At 39.1% G+C, this 18,926-nt stretch overlaps 1 protein-coding gene across 1 annotated transcript in view; it reads right to left on the reverse strand.

The window, feature by feature from the left end:
* The window catches only part of LOC127410894 (N-lysine methyltransferase SMYD2-A), a 29,577-nt gene that overhangs the window by 2,476 nt on the left and 8,175 nt on the right, over nt 1-18,926 (reverse strand). The window contains exons 4-9 of the mRNA XM_051646131.1: nt 4,531-4,591; nt 4,000-4,124; nt 1,467-1,534; nt 1,250-1,352; nt 1,023-1,133; nt 632-755 (exon numbers count right to left, since the gene is read on the reverse strand). Coding sequence (XP_051502091.1) covers nt 632-755; nt 1,023-1,133; nt 1,250-1,352; nt 1,467-1,534; nt 4,000-4,124; nt 4,531-4,591 — 592 coding nt within the window. The remainder of the gene's footprint in view (nt 1-631; nt 756-1,022; nt 1,134-1,249; nt 1,353-1,466; nt 1,535-3,999; nt 4,125-4,530; nt 4,592-18,926) is intronic.

Consider the following 18,926-nt stretch of genomic DNA (forward strand, 5'->3'; position numbering starts at 1 on the left):
AATGTAATGTCAACAAACGCTAAAATGATGATATAAACAACATTTACAGCTCAAATAATACGAGTTACATGAGAAGAATTAATGGAAGGATTAAAGAATTAAAGTGCTTTTATAAAATTTTATAAAATTATAAGATTTACATTTCTGCCTTTAAAACATCCAAAAATTGGCCACATTCACTTCCATTGTAAATGCCTCACAATAACCTTGATTTTTGCTTTTTTTTTCTTCAAGAAAAGGAGGGACGAACCTAAATATATTTTTATGGTAATCAACATTACGCCACAAATGCTGTCGATTGAGCTTAACTTGTATTGAACCTGGAATATTCCTTTAATTTAGGCTCAGGACATCTATTGGGTCAACACTCAAAAATGGACATTTGCTCGTTTTACTTCCAACATTTTCTCAGGCTTTTGCTACAATATTTGTGAATTTCAGAAACTTCAGTGAAAGTTTTGTGACATGACATTTCCAAGAGGTTAATTTATTTAGGTGGAGACTAAAAATAACCAACTGCCTCAGGATTGCTCTGTCACATGGCAGAACATATTGCCCAATTTAACAAAAATGCAAATGTTTGCACACACATTTATGTCATATTACTGGAGAAACGGCCTGTGAAGGATATTTTTGTAGTGCTTGGCTCTCCTGAACTCCTCGATGACATTTCTGGCATACCTCACCATCTGTGTGATTTCCTCATTCTCAGGAGGTGTGCTGAGCTTTTGATGGATCTCCATTTTAGCCTTGTCCTTAAAAAAACAAAACAAGAGGGTGTTAGTCTCACTTACAGAACTTCAATTTAATTCCTGTTCTTTTTTCATTCATAGTGTTACTTTTTCATTAGTGAAACTCGACAAAACTTTGCAATACACACACAACATACAATAATTGATCCATTAATATATTGTATAGAGCTGAAAATAATCATGTCTTCTAAATCACACATTCACAATTGGAGTTAATACATTTTAAACAAGCTAAAATTCTGTCACTCACTAAAGAGAGTGAAAACTTACCTTTGACTTTGAGGTGCATTCTTTACAATCACAGGTAAAGAAATAAGATTCCCTCAACCTTTCAGTTCTATCCTCTGTTGGATACAGGAGGTCAATGTAACTGTTGAAAATCTATTTTAAAGAAATGAAGAGGGCTGCTGATAATGCAATTATTATGTAATTTCAAACTATTTAAATGACTAATTTTAGAAACAAGGTGCATGTTCTGAAAGTGACCCGAACCTCACCTCTTCTCCAGGGTTGATCTCTTGCACAGCCCTCACCTCTGCCACTGTACCTTTATACGTCACAATCACGTTTGGACTACAGCTGTGATTCATCAGAGCAACACTGAAACAGAGAAACTTAATATTAATTAAATGTACATGCAAATAGACTAAGTACATATTTAAATCAAATTGTCAAATGTGACATGGCAATGATTTTGATTTCTATGAGGCTTACTCTGGAAATACAGCAGACCCCAAATGCGACAGCTCCTCATCTTCAATAGTGAAGCCATTACAGTTCACCTGTAATGCAGAAAGACAGGAATTAGCATGTGTGCCAGGAACATTAAAGATTTACAGTATTATGAAGAACACCAAGACTTAAGTTGAAGTGTGTAATTTTTTCTGTGTTGAAGTACTTTCTCTTATACCATCTTAAATTAAAATGTCGTTTGATTTGAGCGACCCGTCCATGCCGACACAATAACATACTCAACCAATGGTATGAGTGGGTGGTGGGACCATATATTAGTTACAGTAGAGGGCGTATTCAGAGAGCTGTTTGAAAATGTTAATTTTTTCAGTTCCATTCGGTGGTGCTAGTGGCACAGAAATTACACACTTTAAAAAAAACATTGTGACAAGGTCATTGTTAATAAAAACTTCCTAAATGCCAATAAAGAGTACCAATCTGATACCAGTGTTCTTTTTTTCCTTGATCATATAAGAAGTATACCTCACTGCATAGGAATGACTGGGATTAACAAACCTCTACCTACACATTACTTTATTATTAAAGAACACAGAACAGCAAATACACTGGGGGGAAAATCTGTATGAAAGAAAGAAAATGTAATCTTTTTTTACAAATAAAATCCCCTCCGCTGAAGCTCTAAAATCTCATTCACGATCAGAACGTGTCACACTAGTTTGATGTAACAACGCCAAAAACTACTAAAAAACGAAAAGCAACATGCATAGTTCGAAAATGTTGAATTGAGATTGACATTTGTGAAGTGCAGCAGATGACTTTCCATGAACAACAACATAGGGTGCTTTCACACTGGCAGTTTAGTTCGAAACAGAACACGGTTCGCATGAAAAATTGGTAATGTGAAAGCTGTCATACAGACCGGGGAGCGCACCGCGGTACCGAACCGGAGACTATCTGTAGGAGGTGGTCTGAGTTCAGATGCAATGGAACTATAGCACGATTCGCATGAATGTGAAAGCAACTCGGACTCGGGTGCGCACTTGTTCAGGAAGTAAAGTAACCTGCGCATGCGTTTTAGCCGATGACGACATCATTAGGATCCACACATTCCTGAAAGTCCCCAAAAAGTAATGACACTATAAATACTGTCTGTCTATTTATCTATCTATCTATCTATACACCTTATAAATACTATTATAGGTTATAAATACAGGGTATAATAGGAGATGAGAGTGGCGATAACTTCACATTGGACACGAGCGTGAGTAAGCGTGCAGTGTAAAAAAAAGATGCAAATGAATTCCTTGCAATCAGCTGTCTCCTCAAAAAACGCCGTTTGCGAGCAGCAGCAAGCCATCTTCCCCTGGACATCTGATGAGTTACACCATGAAGCGCACATATACGCAGTTGTCGTTCACTCTGCTGTGCATAATGGCACCAAAATAACAAAAAAACAAAAGTATGATGAGTCGCGTTGTGTTCTCCATGTGTGTTTGTGATGACGTAAATTGAATGCAAATGGACCGGGGTTTGATAGAATCAAGTGAGTGTGAAACCAGACCAACTCTGCGGGAGGCACCGGGAACAATCGCACTCTGAATCGGACCGCAGCAAACGTGCCCAGTGTGAAAGCCCCCTAAATCACACATAAAACTATTTTTTGGCTTCAGAGGACTGGGAATAGCACAAATCATATGTGGTAGTAGTAGTAGTGTCTTTTATCCCCGTGGGGAAATTTTCTTTCAGTGGATTTCAGCATGGTTAGTAACTATATTATGATATATATCATTATCATGATATAAAATTATTCATTTCGTGATATAAGATTTTGGTCATATAGTCCCAACTACTGTGAAATCTCATTGATCCAAGTCACACTTCTGAAAACTGTACATTAAACATCAAATATCCTCTGATTGGCTGTGATTGTGTGACACTCGTGCAATTTCACAATCAGTCTGGACAGACAAACTGCTTGTCACTGGAAACTTGTCACAGTTATGTGTAATGACCATGAATAACACACAGTATCTAATTTACACAATCTGTTTAAAAGGTCAGTTACTGTGTCGATACCAGTCCAGGTATGGAATTGGTGCATCCCCAAAGTACATGAAATGGATAAGCATAAATAGACCAATGCAATGTAATTACAAGTGTGTTAACCTACATGTATGTGTGATGGCAATGAATGAGAAAGAGAGAGACTTAGAAAGAGGGCATGGCCTCTGTGGCATGGCACAGTGACAGAGCTTATTACAGCTAAAGGTTGGGGGGCTGAAGTGAGAGCACATAGTAACTCATCAATGACGAGAGCTGTGATAGGCTGAATCTAGACTTGTCCTGTCCAACACGTGGGGAACATGAGGACAGTGTCAGTGCCTCCACATATTCACAGACAGCAACAACAAGCTTTCAACCTCTCTCACATTTACTTGTGATCAAATGGTCATAATGAAAAATAAGGCAAAATCTCAGTACAACAACAGTTAAATAAAGTCCCAAAGCACAGGTAACCTATATGGTAAATCACAGTATAACCGGTTGACTGTACCTGGGCGAAGAGCTCCGTAAGTGCAGCATTATCAGGGTAATCAAGGTGCCGGGAGTAAAAGTGGTGTAGTGCTGCAATGTCTGTATCGTTCATCTCATTCTTCTCATTATCTAACTTGTCCAAATCTAACAATACATGCAGAAAAAGCAATTAACATTTCATTTTGAACAAAAGCTCCAGATCCTTTATAATCAAGGCTATGCCATAAAGTAGACAGAAGAAACATATAATTGAATTTCAGGGCATAATAAGTAACAGCTCTCTTATCATCAAAAAGGAAAATGTTCTTTCTGACTGCCACCTGACTCTACCAGTTAAAATCTGAGACCCAGTTGAAGACACTTAGTTCTAGCTCTAGGCATGATATGGTATCTGACACAGCCAACAGGGTAGCCGGTAAGGGTAATTAAACAGGTGTGGAAAGTCATTAGTCTTTATTAACTTTGGAGCTGAAAACTTCCAACCCTATTTTAAGCAATAGAAACAAAACCATCACAAAATATTAAACCTAAAATTATGTTGCAAACTTACGTGCTTCCAATTCTCTAAGAGCCAACACTCTTTCTGATGGAGTGCTTTCTGTCTGGGTTTTCTGTAAAACAAGAAAATAATGTTTCTAAGATTAGGATTAGTTTACCAAAAATAAATCCTGTATGACTTTTTCTTCACGAAACACAAAGTGAGATTTTTTTCTCCATTCAATGAATGGGGAATGAGGCTTTTAAGCTTAAAAAATGAATGCATGCAAAAGCACCATAAAAGTGGTCCATACAGCTCATGCGCTATATTCCAAGTCTTCCAAGAGAACTGGGTCAGTTTTTTTAACTGGATCAACCAATTCATCGTAAAGATCTGACTCCAAAGATCAATACATTAATTTAGAACACCAACAACTAATCGATAATATCGATTATTATCGATAATGGAAATCATCGACAACAAATTTCATTATCGATTAGTTGGATATATGCCGCGAGCACAGAGAAGCTCCGTCAGTGACGTCACTTTATAGCCCAGTGAAAATGTGTTGCATGATGAAACTCATTTGAAAAACAACGGAGACAAGCTGAAGCGGAAAAAACACGACCCAAGTTGTCCAGCGCACGAGAGCACTTTATAAACACTTCAAAGAAGATCATAGCATACAGTTTAATGTGGAGCTGTTGCTGCTTTAGCTGTGTAAACAGTGTGACTGTGCCATTTGATGCACTTAAGAGTTGTTTCTCTCCAGCACATGACTTGCATTTCACTGATATTTTCTGTTTTATAATGTATAAATGTTATGAATTCAAAACCAGGCGCCTATTTCCACGTATTTTTCAAAACTGCTTGTTTTTACCACATGCGAGTCTCTGTTAAACTTAACTGAGCGAGCACGCGCATCCACATCAATCAAACCGATCGCAATGGAGAAAGGGAGTGCAATCACTTTGATTAAACTCATGCAACATCATACCACGCTTTCAGTTTCAATGTAATCAATTGTGCAGCTTTCACCGATGTCATGCTGATGTCTCAGAGGTCAAAGTGTGTGGTTCAAAGTGTCATCATGTGAGCGCATGTACTGTAATACAGTGAGCACCGGGATGAGACTTTTCAGTGCGAGAGTGAATCTGCACTGCATTTACAGATGATTGTATTATATTAAACTCTATATAATGCTGAATATAATGTATAATATTGCTAACGGTCCTGATATTTGATAGTCCTCCTTATAATGCCGAATGTAATGTCTGATTCCACCAGTAAATTTATACCAAGGCAAACATTATTTTACTGGATAAACATACATTTGAAAAGAACAGTTTAGAAAAAATTAATCAGCGAAAATACCCTTTTAAAACCTGCAATATTAATTTAAAATACTTAAAATGTAAGTTATCAGTGACAGTGTACAAGCATATGCATCTAACATAATTATGAATTTTTCAGCTGGTCACAATTATTAACATTTCTATTCTGGAGTCACCATTTCCCTTTGCTGGGATGATTTTTTGTCCCACTCCATCTCTGATGGATCATTTTACTCTTTAATGAACAGTAATTTTTGTTCTACAAAGTTTTACAAGTAATGAAAGAAACTGTTTTGCAAATGTACTGAAAGTAATAAGAATGAATAAATTCAAATGTAACTTTTCATGATTCAGGCTTTGTTCAAAGTTTTGTGAGAGTATAGAATCATGAATTCAGTAATGTAAATCAAACCAAATCCTTATGCCCTTTATCATTTCTGTTTAAAAAAAAAAAAAAAATTTTTTATATTTATTTTATTAAAATATATATTTTAATAAAATTATCGAAGATTAATCGATTATCAAAATTATCGAAGATTAATCGATTATCAAAATAATCGAAGATTAATCGATTATCAAAATAATCCTTAGTTGCAGCCCTACATTCATTTTTTGTGAATAACGACTTATATTTTGGTCTTTACACAAACCTATCGTATGGCTTCAGAAGACTTTATATATAACAAACGAGTCATATGGACTGTGATACTTTTATGATGCTTTTGCATCCTTTTTGAAGCTTAGCTCCAGTCCCCATTCATTGTAACTGCATAAAAAAAAAGATTTTTTTTCCACATAAGAAAGAAGCCATGTGCGTTTGAAATGACATGAGTGAACAAATTATAACATTTTGAGAGAACTACTCCTTTAAAGTTAGATCTGACATGACCTTCACAAACAGTCAAACAAGCGGTACAATGCACAGAATTTGCACTGTATTCACTGAAAGCCTGTTTGAATGTTTGATAAGATGTTACAGTTTTCCAGCCAACTGTATAACAGTACTTGCTGTGTGACACAAAGCTCAATGTGTCAGCTGAATGACTCACAGATCTGCTGGGACTGATGCATTCAGGAAAAAATAACATCCATGAGAAACACATGGTGGCCCCATATGTGCCAGAGCAGCACTGCAAATTCTAGACCTAAACCTAAGCTTTGCACTTAAACTTGGATTATAGACATTTGATTGACCCAATGCCCAATGCTTGTCTTATTATTAAGCATCTGTTTTATAAATACTGTTTTTGTTGCTATTTTTTGTGAGTGTTATGTTTTTTGGCATTAAGAGGAACATAATCATTACAATCAATGTATTTTATGTTGGATGACAGGGCCCAAACGCATTTAAGTAATGAACTATATTAAAACTACTAAAACTGCACTGGAAGAAGACATGCACAACAAATCACTGATAACTATCAAAAATCAGCTAATACAAAAATAATCTGACAACACAAGACTGTGTTTATGTGAGTTTTAAAATCATCTGGGTTTTCTTTGGCTTTCAAGACAAAACGTGAAAAGGCATGCGCACAACAAATGCGCACACTGGATAAGCCGCTAGAACATTGGTTAAGGGTAAATAGGTAAAAATACACTGCGTGCCCAAATATTAGGCAAATTGTATTCCTCAGGATTAATTTTATTGTTGAATAAACAAAATGCTCTCAGTCAATCCAAAATGTTATTGAACCTCAAACCTGAATGTTTAACAAAGAAAAAGTGAGTTTTGTCTTTCTCAGGGGAATATATAAGTGTGCACAATTATTAGGCAACTAAATTACAAAAATAATTTATCCCAACTCAATTGTTTATTCTCAATTTTTAGAGTAGGTGCAACAAATAAGTAACACAAAATGACAATTAAATAACATTTTTGGCCTTTCAAAAATATTCAGTGACCAATATAGCCACCCTTCTTTTCAATAACTGCCATGAGCCTTCCATCCATGGAGTCAGTCAGTTTCTTGATCTGTTCACAATCAATTTTCGCTGAAGGAGCAACCACAGCCTGCCAAATGCTGTTCAAAGAGGTGTATCGTCTTCCCTCACTGTAAATCTCACATTTGAGAAGGGCCCACAAGTTCTCAGTAGGATTTAAGTCAGGTGAGGAAGGGGGCCAAGTCATTATTTGGGCATCTTTGAGGCACTTGCTGGCTAGCCAAGCAGTGGAGTACTTGGATGCATGTGATGGAGCATTGTCCTGCATAAAGATCATGGCCTTCTTGAATGCTGAGGACTTCTTTCTGTACCACTACTTGAAGAAAGTACTTTCCAGAAACTGGCAGTAGGTTTGAGAGTTGAGTTTTAGTCCGTCTTCAACTCGAAAAGGTCCAACTACCTCATCCTTAATGATAGCAGCCCATAACAGTACCCCTCCTCCACCTTGCTGGCACCTGACTCGAAGTGGTGCCCTGTGTCCATTGGTGATCCAGCCACGGGCCCATCCATCTGGTCCATCAAGAGTCACTCTCATTTCATCTGTCCATAAAACCTTTGAAAAATCTTCATGTATTTGTTTGCCCAATCTTGATGCTTCAACTTGTGAATATATTCAGTGGTGGTCGGGTTTCAGCCTTCTTAACCTTGGCCATGTCTCTGAGCACTTGGCACCTTGTACTTCTGGACACTCCAGGTAGGTTGCAGTTCTGGAATGTGGTAGCATTGGAGGATAATGGGTTCCTGGTAGCATTCATTACACAAATACATACCACCTGAAAATGACTGAATCCAATAAGCATTCAAGTTATTATGGTTTGGAGTTGGAAAATGTGCATGGAAATAATGAGAAGATCACAATACTCACTTGCCTTATAACTGGGCACGCAGTGTAGATGTGCAGATCGGTCTATGACCTTTCCTTAATAAAATAACAGTTTAAGACATTGTGGTGAAGGTGGAGGCTGAGAGAATAAGTGCGGTAAGGGTTGGCACCAGTGGGAAATAACCTCTAACAGCTGTTTTGTGTTTGCAGTGAGAGCGGAGAGTGATTTAAAGGGCGATCCAGACCGCCGGAGGAGAGACAGAGTTGCATGCAGCAGTGTGTTAATGTGTGTGATCATTGTGTTGAAGGTGAAAAGCATTCTTTAAGTTGGTGTGAGAAATAAAGACGCACGATGGAATGTTACCTGTCTCCCGCTTCCTCCTTGAAAGAGTTAAAAGAACCTTGTCACAGTGGTGGTGAAACCCGGGAAGGATACGCTGCCATGATGTCCTCGCCGCTGGAAAAAGTCTTCAAGTCCATCGCCAGCATCCATAAAGCACAACACCAGGCCCTCATGGAGCTGCGGAAGGAGCAGGAGAAGCTTTTTGAGGTGCTCCTCCAGCAGAGGACCGGCAGGTCGCGACGCTTGCTGCCCCAGAAGGGGGCTTCAGCTGTGACCCCAGCAGCAGCAGGACCCCATGTGACACTCGCTAAGATGGCAAGATGACCCGAAGGTCGTCCTGGAGCTCTGAGCACACAGCCAGAGCCCTGAAGGGGCCGTACTCACAGAAGGCAGTCCATCTGCTGCCACTGCTCTCTGGGGAAGCCCGACTCATGGCACAACAACTCCCGGTTGCCAACCTCCTGGAGTATTCAGAGTTGAAGAAAGCCATCCTGCAACAGGTTGGCCGCAGCCCGGAACAGCACTGCCAGTGTTTCCGCACACTGACTTTGAGCGAGGTTGGCCGCCCGTTTGCCTTTGCACAACAGCTCCGCGATGCCTGCCGCCAGAAGATGAGGGTAACACCGATGACATCATCAACATCGTGGTGCTGGAGCAGTTCGTCTCCTGGCTGCCAAAGGGGATGACGAGTGGGTCCAGTGCCACCGTCCGGTGTCGGTGTTGGCTGAGGACCATATAGCGGCGTATCCAGGGGACGGCGAGCCATTTTCTCCCTCTCTCTCTCTTCCTTCCCTCTCCCTCCCCTTCCCCGTATCATGTTCCTGCTCCCCGGAAATGGGGAATTCCTTCCCCAAAACAGGTTCCCCGGTCCGTAGGCCGTTCATCCCGCTGGCTTCCCCTAACCCTCTCTGCTTTCCCCCACAGGCTGGTGAATCCACTGCTGCAGGTGTGGGCATGAAGTCTGAGCTGGTCTGCTGGAGCTGCGGGGGTCCTGGGTATTTCCAGGACCGATGCCCCATGATGGAGGTGGAGACATAGGTCTGGGTCCCTGATGCCACAGGCCGCCCGCGATCGAGCAGGAGGGTACCAGATACCTGTGAGTATAAAGGGGGGTACATAAAGCCTTGGTGGATTCAGGTTGTAACCAAGGGTTTGGATACAAGCCGGCGGGTGAAGGTAATGTGTGTGCACGGGGATTTTCGCGATTACCCATTAGTGGGTCATCATTCAAATTCAGGGACAAAAGCATAGTGTCGATGTGTGGTTTGCGATAAACTGGCTGGGAAGGTGGAGCCGGGGCCATCTACGTCAGCTCTGCATCAGGATGACATAAGGGAGGGGGAAGTGCCAACTTCTCCAGCCCTTAGAGGATTCCTGCAGGGGATTTCCCTCTGAAGCAGATGCAAGACGAGACCCTTAGGCATGCCTTTGATCAAGCAAAAGTGACTGATGGTCAACGTCTCCAGCCAGACATTGCAATTGCATATCTGTATTTTTTGATTATCAAGGATCGGCTATATCGAGTGACGCAGGACACTCAGACAAAAGAGGATACAACCCAATTGTTAGTACCAAAGAGTCATCAGGAAATGTTATTCCAGACAGCTCATTATAATCCAATGTCGGATCACTTAGGGCAGGAAAAAACACTGAGCCATCCAATGGCCCGTTTCTATTGGCCGGGAATTCACAGGGATGTTCGCAGATGGTGTGCCGAATGTCGTGAATGTCAGCTGGTGAATCCACCAGCCACCCCAAGAATGCCATTGTGCCCCCTTCCCTTAACAGAGGTCCCCTTCGAACGAATTGACATGGACCTCGTCGGGCCATTACAGTGGACGGCATGTGGGCCTCGCTTTGTGTTGGTTCTGGTGGACTACGCAATGCGATATCTGGAAGCAATGCCTCTGCAAACATCTCAGCATGTAGTGTTGTGGAAGCACTTTTCAGAATAATCTCCCAAGTGGGGATTCTGAAAGAAATCCTCACTGATTAGGGCACAACATTTATGTCACATACACTACGCGAACTGTACAAATTACTGGGGATTAAATAGATTCTGACCAGTGTTTACCACCCCCAAACGGACGGCTTTGTTGAGCGATTTAATCAGACACTAAAGAATATGATTCATAAGTTCGTGCACGAAGACGCTTGAAATTCGGACAAGTGGCACGAGCCCCTATTATTTGCAGTACGAGGTCCCACAAGCCTCCACAGGGTTCTCCGCATTCTAATTATTGTATGGGTGTCATCCGCATGGCGTGCTCAACGCCCTACCTGAAAATTGGGAGGGACCTTCAAACAGCAAAAATGAAATTCAATACATTCTTGACCTGAGAGCAAGTGACAGGCCAGATGGTTCCCCGATGGGGGTATGTGGTGATGGGGGCATAGCCATGCGACATCTGTGGAGAGCGAGGCCGAGAGAGTGAGTGCGGTATGGGTTGGCACCTGTGGGAAATCACCTCTAAAAGCTTTTGTGTCTGCAGTGAGAGCGGAGAGAGATTTAAAGGGTGATTCAGACCACTGGAGGAGAAAGAGTTGCAAGCAGCAGAGTGTTCATGTGTGTGGTCATTGTATTGAAGCTGAAAAGCATTCTTTAAGTTGGTGTGAGAAATAAACATGCACGTTGGATTGTTACCCGTCGCCTGCTTCCTCCTTGAAAGAGTTAAAAGAACCTTGTCACAGACATTTAAATGACTTTACATGTTTTCAGGTTATTAAGCAAAATCGGTGTAAGATTGAGCAAGTAAACACTCACTGTGGCAGGCACGTATCCTGTGCTTTAGCACTCAAACCGAGAATCTCTATGAACTAGAGTACTCTAGTCTAGAGCAGAAAATGTTCTGAGACTATAGACTATAAAACACCAGATTTGCTCCAAGAGCTGCCCTCTCAACATAGTCCCATGGCCAAAAATCCGTTCAAGTTCTATTAGATGTAATATTTCAAAAAGAGACTCAAATGTACTTTAATTGTTAGTCTGTAGTATATGCAAACATCTTTACTGGAAATGCCCAACTACCAGTGTTTGTGTAAGCAAGTTAAGTAGGAGTGGGATAAGATGTGCCACATTCTATACTTAAGTTGTCCTCTAGGTAAGGAAAAAATAGATACAAATCTGTATGCTTACAGGCACTCATTTTCGAAGTTCAATCCGATTGCAGTACTGTTCATTTGTACCTTAAACTATGCAATCCGTTACAAATATTTGTTTATATGCACATTACATGTATAACGAACAAAACTTCTGCGCATAAGAGTGTCAGTAGTCGCATAGAGAAAGCTGGAGAAAGACACTGCGAGTATGGCACCAAAGAAGGTAATCACTGTTTTTGCTTTACTGACATATCTAAAAAAATGATAAATAAATAAATAAAAAGGCCAGAAAAGCTTTCTTCTGATGCTATACACTTTACTCAGCAAACAACGAGAATAGCAGCGTTCCAACGTCATGTCTGGCTTAACCATATTAGCCTCATACCCATTTCCACCTCCAATAACTAGCCATATCTAGATCAGAGTACGAAGTAAAGATTCCGGGGGAGAGATGTTCTAGATGTGAAATGAAAACAAAATTTTAGAATGACAACTTTCTTTTTCTTGTTTTATGGGATGTCATGAAAGAACATAGAGTCCTGCAAAATATATAGTGCGAACCCCCATACCCTTAAAGGAATTGTTCACCCAAAAATAAAAATTCTCTCATCATTTTCTCACCCTCATGCCATCCCAAATGTGTATGACTTTATTTCTTCTGCAGAACACAAATTAAGATTTTTTTAGAAGAATATCTCAGCTCTGTAATAATTAGTGAATGGTGACCAGAACTCAGAAGGTCCAAAAAAAAGACAGAAAGGCAGCATTCGACTCCAGTGGATAAATGACAGGTGTGGGTGAGAAACAGATCAATATTTAAGTCAATTTGTACTGTAAATCTACACTTTCACTTCCACATTCTGGTGTGGTAGTGACATGCACTTTATGTTGATTCTAGATTCCACTTAGGTAAATTTTTTGTCTATTTAGGTTCTATCCTTGTTAACTCATTAGGCCCAGCTGGTTGCAATTTTCAATTTAGACTTGTTAAAATAGGTGAACATCTTTTACAACATGAGCATTGAAGAAAGCAATGTGCGGAAACGTCTGCTTCCTTTGTTGATCTGGCTTTTAACTCACTTTGTAAATTTTTTTGGGATGCAAATTTAATAAAGTTATATATTTTTTAGTCTGTTTTGCAATTCAGTGTGCGGTTAGCAACTTTTGAATTTTGATTAGTGACTTTCACTTTCATATTCAGCCACCAACTGGTTGAGGCTGGTCAAAGGTAGATATTTTTAGTAAAAATGACTTGAATATTGATCTGTTTCTCACCCACACCTGTCATATCACTTCTGAAGACATAGATTTAACCACTGGAGTCATAAGAATTACTTTTATGCTGCCTTTTAGGTGCTTTTTGGACCTTCTGAGTTCTGGTCACCATTCACTTGCATTGTATGGACCTTCAGAGCTGAAATATACTTCTAAAAATCTTCATTTGTGTTCTGCAGAAGAAAGTAAGTCATACACATCTGGGATGGCATGAGGGTGAGTACATGATGAGAAAATGTTCCTGCAGCGAGTGCTGCGTAATTTCCATTCAATTTGTAATTCATAAAAGCACTGTTCACAGCGCTGCACATTTTTTAGACCAATTGAGCTATCAGCCGGATTATTAAGTTGCCTGTAAACATAGCCAATGAGAGTTAAAACCAATATACTATTTCAGGATGTCTGCTATCAAATGAATCCAGTTTTAAAAACATCTTACTTTCTTGCACCATTTTTGCATTTTCATAAATTAGCCAGGAAAAGGTGTAATATTCATAATATCTGAATGCAGTAAAACAATTTCAAACATATTTTACAGTTTTATAAAAGTATTTCCTGCATTTGGAGAGAAGCAAATTTACTATTAGTTGAGCCACTGACACTGCTTATATCAACGCATCTAACACAGTTTACCCCACAGCTATCATTTTGGGGAATAACTCGCGACTAATATTTTGGGAAAGAATGATTTTACATGATTTTATACATTGGCAAAGTATGCTGTAAATTAACTTTGGCATGTAAAAACAGCTTACAGTATAAAAAATTGCTTATCACTATTAACATGTGCATCTCTTAATCACAGATAGCTGAAAGCTCTTTCTAAAAATATGGTAACGTGACCACAATTATGTACAGTTTGCTAGATTAAGGTGGTGACAGAGCTTAACCACCAACACTCTTCCCAACCGCTAAATGTACTGTAATAATAATTGTGTAAAGTACATGTGCTTGTAATGTTATCAAGAAATAGTTGAAACTATGGACCCATTTCGAATTACGTTACAATCAACTAAAATCAGTGTGTTAAAGCATGCCTTATAATAAAATACTATACTATGTGTTATATAAAATGGTGCACATGTTAACATTATTTAATGCATTATGAACATAAACAAATAGTAGGAATAGTATTTTTGATAAATTAACATCAACCAAGCATTATAAATCCTGTAAAAAATAAATGTTCATTGTTGGTTCATAGGGTTATTATAGTTTTAGATTTATACACTGCGTGCACAATTATCAGGCAAGTGAGTATTCTGATTTCCATGCACATTTTCCAACTACAAACCATATAAACTTGAATGCTTATTGGATTCAATCATTTTCAGGTGGTATGTATTTGTGTAATGAGGGAGGGTGTGGCGAAAGTGACTAACACCTTATATCAAGGTGTGCATAATTATTAGGCAGCTTCATTACCTCAGGTAAAATGGGCCAAAAAAGAGATTTAACTGACACTGAAAAGTCATTGTAAAATGCCTTTCAGACGGATGCAACTCTCTTGAAATAGCTAAACTATTGAGGTGTGACCACCGGACAATCAAACGTTTTGTTGCGAATAGTCAAATGGGGCGCAAAAAAACGCATGGAGAAGAAAAAGTGCAAATTAACTGCAAAAGACTTGAGAAGAATTAAACATGAAGCTACCAGGAACCCATTATCCTCCAATGCTACCACATTCCAGAACTGCAACCTACTTGGAGTGTCCAGAAGTACAAGGTGCCAAGTGCTCAGAGACATGGCCAAGGTTAAGAAGGCTGAAACCCGACCACCACTGAATATATTCACAAGTTGAAGCATCAAGATTGGGCAAACAAATACATGAAGATTTTTCAAAGGTTTTATGGACAGATGAAATGAGAGTGACTCTTGATGGACCAGATGGATGGGCCCGTGGCTGGATCACCAATGGACACAGGGCACCACTTCGAGTCAGGTGCCAGCAAGGTGGAGGAGGGGTACTGTTATGGGCTGCTATCATTAAGGATGAGGTAGTTGGACCTTTTCGAGTTGAAGACGGACTAAAACTCAACTCTCAAACCTACTGCCAGTTTCTGGAAAGTACTTTCTTCAAGTAGTGGTACAGAAAGAAGTCCTCAGCATTCAAGAAGGCCATGATCTTTATGCAGGACAATGCTCCATCACATGCATCCAAGTACTCCACTGCTTGGCTAGCCAGCAAGGGCCTCAAAGATGCCCAAGTAATGACTTGGCCCCCTTCCTCACCTGACTTAAATCCTACTGAGAACTTGTGGGCCCTTCTCAAACGTGAGATTTACAGTGAGGGAAGACAATACACCTCTTTGAACAGCATTTGGCAGGCTGTGGTTGCTGCTTCAGCGAAAATTGATCTTGAACAGATCAAGAAACTGACAGACTCCTTGGGTGGAAGCTTCATGACAATTGAAAAGAAGGGTGGCTATATTGGTCACTGAATATTTTTGAAAGGCCAAAAATGTTATTTAATTGTCATTTTGTGTTTCTTATTTTTTAAATTGGGTGAAATTATTTTTGTAATTTATTTTCCTAATAATTGTGCACACTAATAGTTGCCTAATAATTGTGCACACTTATATATTCCCCTGAGAAAGACAAAACTCACTTTTTCTTTGTTAAGCATTCAGGTTTGAGGTTCAATAACATTTTGGATTGACAGAGCATTGTGTTTGTTCAACAATAAAATTAATCCTGAGGAATACAATTTGCCTAATAACTGGGCATGCAGTGTAATTTAGTTTTCATTTATATTTTATATTCAATTTATTTTAGTTTATTTTTCGTTAGATTTCACACATTGTTTGTTAGTTTCAGTTTAGATCGTTTTTATTTTCGTTTTAGTATTTCATGGCTGCCAAAGCTAACGCATTTACTGATTTCATTTAAAATGTCTAATGTCATTAAATTTCTCAGGGCAGTCTTGTGTATGACCCATCTAGTGGCATTTTCATGTTTAATTAAGGTAGATTAGAAATGTTTCAAATGTCAAAATATAAGGTGAAAATTGGTAAAGTGAGACATTTAAACTTGACCCTTATTGTATGCATTTGTATTTCCTTAAATGGTTAAAAATAATAAATAAACAAATTTGAGAAGTAAACAATGAACCTTTTAAGGTTTTACATTTATGATTTTACATCAGGATGTGCGGCAGAGCTAATTTAATGACCACTGGTGGGAAAAGCAATGGTAAAGAAAATTACAGAAATTTGAGGCAAATGTTTTTAAGGTAAAGTAAATGGTGACTTTATGTTTGTAAATGTTACATATGATGATTTATGATGTGAAAGTTCTGGTTCTGAACATTCTGAAAGTTCTAGTTCTGGCCCACCTTACCAACACTGCCAGAAAAGATTCTGGGATTTGGTCAAAATAGGGTCACCAAGATTCTTTTTCCCTGTATTGAAAATTTTTTTTTTTTTTTTACTGGTAATATATGTACCATTTTTAAAGAAAACATGAGTGAGCAGGCAAAATACATTTCTTTTATTTCTTATGGGATTCATATTCAACTGTAGGTTCTAACAGAATGGCACAATCATAAAACAAAACATGGCAACAAAGAAAAAAATGAAATGACCCCTGTTCAATAGTCTGCATACCCTTAGATCTTAATACTGTGTATTGCCCCCTTTAGCATTAATGACAGCGTGCAGTCTTTTGTAATAGTTGTCTATGAGGCCCCAAATTCTTGCAGGTGGTATAGCTGCTCATTCGTCTTGGAAAAATGCCTCCAGGTCATGCAAAGTCTTTGGTCGTCTTGCATGAACCGCACGTTCGAGATCTCCCCAGAGTGGCTCGATGATATTAAGGTCAGGAGACTGTGATGGCCACTCCAGAACCTTCACCTTTTTCTGCTGTAATCACTGGAGGGTCAACTTGGCCTTGTGCTTAAGGTCATTGTCGGGCTGGAAAGTCCAAGGGCGTCCCATGTGCAGCTTTCGTGCAGAAGAATGCAAATTGTCTGCCAGTATTTTCTGATAACATGCTGCATTCATTTTGCCATCAATTTTCACAAGATTCCCCGTGCCTTTAGAGCTCACACACCCCCAAAACATCAGTGAGCCACCACCATGCTTCACAGTGGGGATGGTATTCTTTTCACTATAGGCCTTGTTGACCCCTCTCCAAACATAGCACTTATGGTTGTGACCATAAAGCTCTATTTTGGTCTCATCACTTCAAATTACAGTGTGCCAGAAGCTGTGAGGCGTGTCAAGGTGTTGTCGGGCCTACTGTAACCGGGCTTTTTTGTGGCATTGGTGCAGTAAAGGCTTCTTTCTGGCAACTCGACCATGCAGCTCATTTTTGTTCAAGTATCGTCATATTGTGCTCCTTGAAACAACCACACCATCTTTTTCCAGAGCAGCCTGTATTTCTCCCGAGGTTACCTGTGGGTTTTTCTTTGTATCCCGAACAATTCTTCTGGCAGTTGTGGCTGAAATCTTTCTTGGTCTACCTGACCTTAGCTTGGTATCAAGAGATCCCCAAATTTTCCACTTCTTAATAAGTGATTGAACAGTACTGACTGGCATTTACAAGGCTTTGGATATCTTTTTATATCCTTTTCCATCTTTATAAAGTTTCATTACCTTGTTACGCAGGTCTTTTGACAGTTCTTTTCTGCTCCCCATGGCTCAGTATCTAGCCTGCTCAGTGCATCCACGTGAGAGCTAACAAACTCATTGACTATTTATACACAGACACTAATTGCAATTTTAAAAGCCACAAGTGTGGGAAATTAACCTTTAAGTGCCAATTTAACCTGTGTGTGTGTTACCTTGTTTGTCTGTAACAAGGCCAAACATTCAAGGGTATGTAAACTTTTGATCAGGGCCATTTGGGTGATTTCTGTTATCATCATGATTTAAAAAGGAGCCAAACAACTATGTGATAATAAATGGCTTCATATGATCACTATCCTTAAATAAAAGACAGTTTTTTTGCATGATCAGTCATATTCTCAAAATCAAAGCCAAAATTTCACAATTTCTGCCAGGGTATGCAAACTTTTGAGCACAACTGGATAATGTCAGGCTATGTGGCATTTGGATCATAACTGAAAGTGACAAAAAAAAATTACATTTCCAAAAGTGTTCCACTCTGCCCATATTCACCCTACCATGTATAAAAAAAATAAAAAAATAAAACAAATTAATTCAAGGTAATTTTTTTAATTTATTTTAGTTAGTTTTGGAGTTATTATTTTATGTTCAGACTGTCAGTCCAAATTCCATTTTTGTGCATATACAATTGGAATCCAATCATGTTTAGCAAGTCTGAATGATGAAAAAAAAAAAAAAAGAATTAATATGAAATACAAATTTTAAGAATCCGTTTCAAGCTACATTTATAAGTGGTTTGAAATCCTATTTAAAATCACATTTCCGGAAATAGGTTTCGGTCTGAACGCTCTGATCAGATCTCAAGTGGCTTTTTGCCGTATGTAATTTTTTCAGGCTACGTAAAGACACGTTATATGGCACACATTGTAGCAGGAAACTTGCTGGCAGTGGTGGCGGAAATAAGCTGTGTGGTGGCAGAGTGTAGGTCTAGCTGAGAATATTATTAATGGAATCTTCCAGTGTGCATTCTGAAGTTCTACAGCCACATCATTTCATCAAAGGTGGCTACCACATGAGCC

Source organism: Myxocyprinus asiaticus, chromosome 20, assembly GCF_019703515.2.
Source record: "Myxocyprinus asiaticus isolate MX2 ecotype Aquarium Trade chromosome 20, UBuf_Myxa_2, whole genome shotgun sequence".
Taxonomy (NCBI): Eukaryota; Metazoa; Chordata; class Actinopteri; order Cypriniformes; family Catostomidae; genus Myxocyprinus; species Myxocyprinus asiaticus.